We start from the raw sequence: 2,500 nt of genomic DNA on the forward strand, positions 1-2,500 counted from the left end.
GCAAGGGTTAAAGCTTACGTAACAAAAGTGGGGGCCTGACCGGGATATTTCTTTCTCATTTAAGAATTAATTTAAAGGAGTTTGAAATTTCATATAAAGGAGAAGCCAGAATTAAGATGACTTTTGATGTAACAGAGTTTGTGCAGTCACCATCAGTTGAAATAGTGGCTGAATTGCGTAAATGTGATTTGTTGAAAGTTGCGGAGTATTTCAGAATAAATGTAAGGACAGGCATGAGAAAGCACGAAATAAGAAATGAGGTTATTAAGTATATGGTGGAGAATGACCTGTTAGACATGTCTGCTTTAAATCACGTTGAAGAAGCAGGGAGTGTTTGGCATGAACATGCACATATGATTAGACTTAAAGAAATTGAGCTAGAGAATGAATTTAGAATGAGAGAATTAGAAATTCAGAGAGAACTTCGACTGAGAGAGTTAGAATTGAGGGGTTCGGTTCCATCGCCCAGTGTTCCCTTCAATGTTGCAAATAACGTAAAACTCGTCCCTCCATTTCAAGAAAGGGCCGTAGACAAATATTTTAGTTATTTTGAGAAAATAGCACTAAGCTCAGGATGGCCTAAGGAATATTGGACGGTGCTGCTTCAGTCTGTGTTGGTAGGTAAGGCTCAAGATATATATATGTGTATGCCTGTAGATGACTGTGGGGACTATGAGAAGGTTAAGAATGCTGTACTGAAAGGCTACGAGTTAGTGCCGGAAGCTTATAGATTGAAGTTCCGTAAGTTACGCAAATTCGATAGTCAGAATTATTTAGAATTTGCAAGAGAGAAAGCCGACTTATTTATACGTTGGTGCGAAAGTGAGGGAGTTTGTAAGAACTATGAGAATTTGTGTCAATTATTGCTTGTGGAAGAGTTCAAGAGATGTGTGCCTGAAAGAGTGAGAATCTATCTGAATGAAAACCGAGTGAAAGATTTAGACAGTGCAGCTCGTATGGCAGAGGATTTTTCTCTCATACATAAACCCGCTGCCACAGAAGGTCAGAGGAAAAATATTGTAAGTAGTAATATGCCACCACAACCGTATTCCCCGACAGGTAATGTAAATGAATGTAAGAAGGGCACTGCCAGTCCCAGCCAGAGTTCCAGTTATGATAAGAGAAGACCCATCAGGTGTTTTAATTGTAATCTTTTGGGTCATACTAAAAGTAATTGTTGGTTTTTGAAAGAAAAGAGGTCCAAGGATGTTCCAGCAGCTCTTGCCAGTGTTAGGGATTCAAATGTAAATTTGCGGATAAATGATATTCACTCTATAGGCAAAGTCAGGGCAGACTTCCAACCTTTTTGTTCAGAGGGTACTGTATCCAGGGTAGGTGAAGGGAACCGTAAACCTGTGGTTATTTTTAGAGATACAGGTTCATTAGTGTCTTTAATGTTAGAAGGTATATTACCTCTATCAGAAAAAACCTCTATTGGTGCCAGTGTTATATTGGCTGGGATTGAGTGTGGACAAATGAGTGTTCCTCTTCACCGTGTTCACTTAAAATGTGACTATATAGATATGGATATAACAGTCGGTGTAGTGCCCAAGTTTCCTATTGAAGGTGTTTCTTTTATTCTTGCAAATGATCTGGCAAAAGAAAAGGTACTTTGTAATATAAACAATCCTATTGTTCTGAGTACCCCAGACCTAGACTGCAGCAGTGAGCGGCCAGGTGAAGGGATGGATATGTTCCCGGCATGTGCGGTTACCAGAGCGATGAGGAGAGAGGCAGAAGTCAGTCGTGAGAACCAGAAGAATAGGCTGGGTAGTGTGGCCACTGTGAGTGAAAATCAAAGAAAAAGATCTCAGGTACGTGACGCTGTGGAGGAAGACTTGAGTATAGATCTAAAAGAGTTATTTTCTTATGAATCCGATAATAGTGAGGTTCCAGACGAGCTAAGTTCTTCTCCTGTGGACAGAAAGAATCTAATATATCAGCAAAAGGAGGACACGGAAATAAGTAAGATTGCTGAGTTAGCTCTGACGGAGGCTGAAATTTCGGATGTGTCTACGGGTTATTATATGAAGGATGGTATTTTAATGAGAAAATGGAGACCACCATATGTGTCGGCTGGGGATGATTGGCTCACGTTGCATCAGATTGTTATCCCGCAATCCTATAGGAAACAAATACTGACTTTAGCTCACGACTCGCCTATGGCAGGTCATCTTGGCATTAATAAGACTTGTAGTAGGATACAGAAATACTTTTACTGGCCGGGCATGAGGAAAGATGTGGTGCATTTTTGTAAGACGTGTCATCAGTGTCAGGTGGTTGGAAAACCAAACCAGAAAATCACTGCCGCCCCGTTGTATCCGATACCCGCAATGTCTGAACCATTTAGCAAGGTTATTGTAGATTGTGTAGGGCCTCTCCCTAAGACCAAGGCTGGTAATGCATATCTCCTGACAATAATGTGCCAGACGACTCGCTATCCGGAAGCGATTCCTCTTAGGAAAATCAGTGCTTCGGCAATTGTTAAGGCTTTAACAAA

General features: G+C 40.8%; 1 protein-coding gene across 1 annotated transcript in view; it reads left to right on the forward strand.

Annotated features, from left to right (window-relative positions):
• Positions 1-116: 116 nt before the first annotated feature.
• Positions 117-2,500, forward strand: part of LOC147469933 (uncharacterized) — a 4,611-nt gene continuing 2,227 nt past the window's right edge. The window contains exon 1 of the mRNA XM_086546414.1: positions 117-2,500. This exon is cut by the window's right edge and continues 2,227 nt beyond it. Within this exon, the coding sequence (XP_086402540.1) occupies positions 117-2,500 (2,384 nt within the window).

Source organism: Penaeus japonicus, unplaced genomic scaffold (genome assembly GCF_977035675.1).
Source record: "Penaeus japonicus unplaced genomic scaffold, GWHDUDI00000001_assembly GWHDUDI00000018, whole genome shotgun sequence".
Lineage (NCBI taxonomy): Eukaryota > Metazoa > Arthropoda > Malacostraca > Decapoda > Penaeidae > Penaeus > Penaeus japonicus.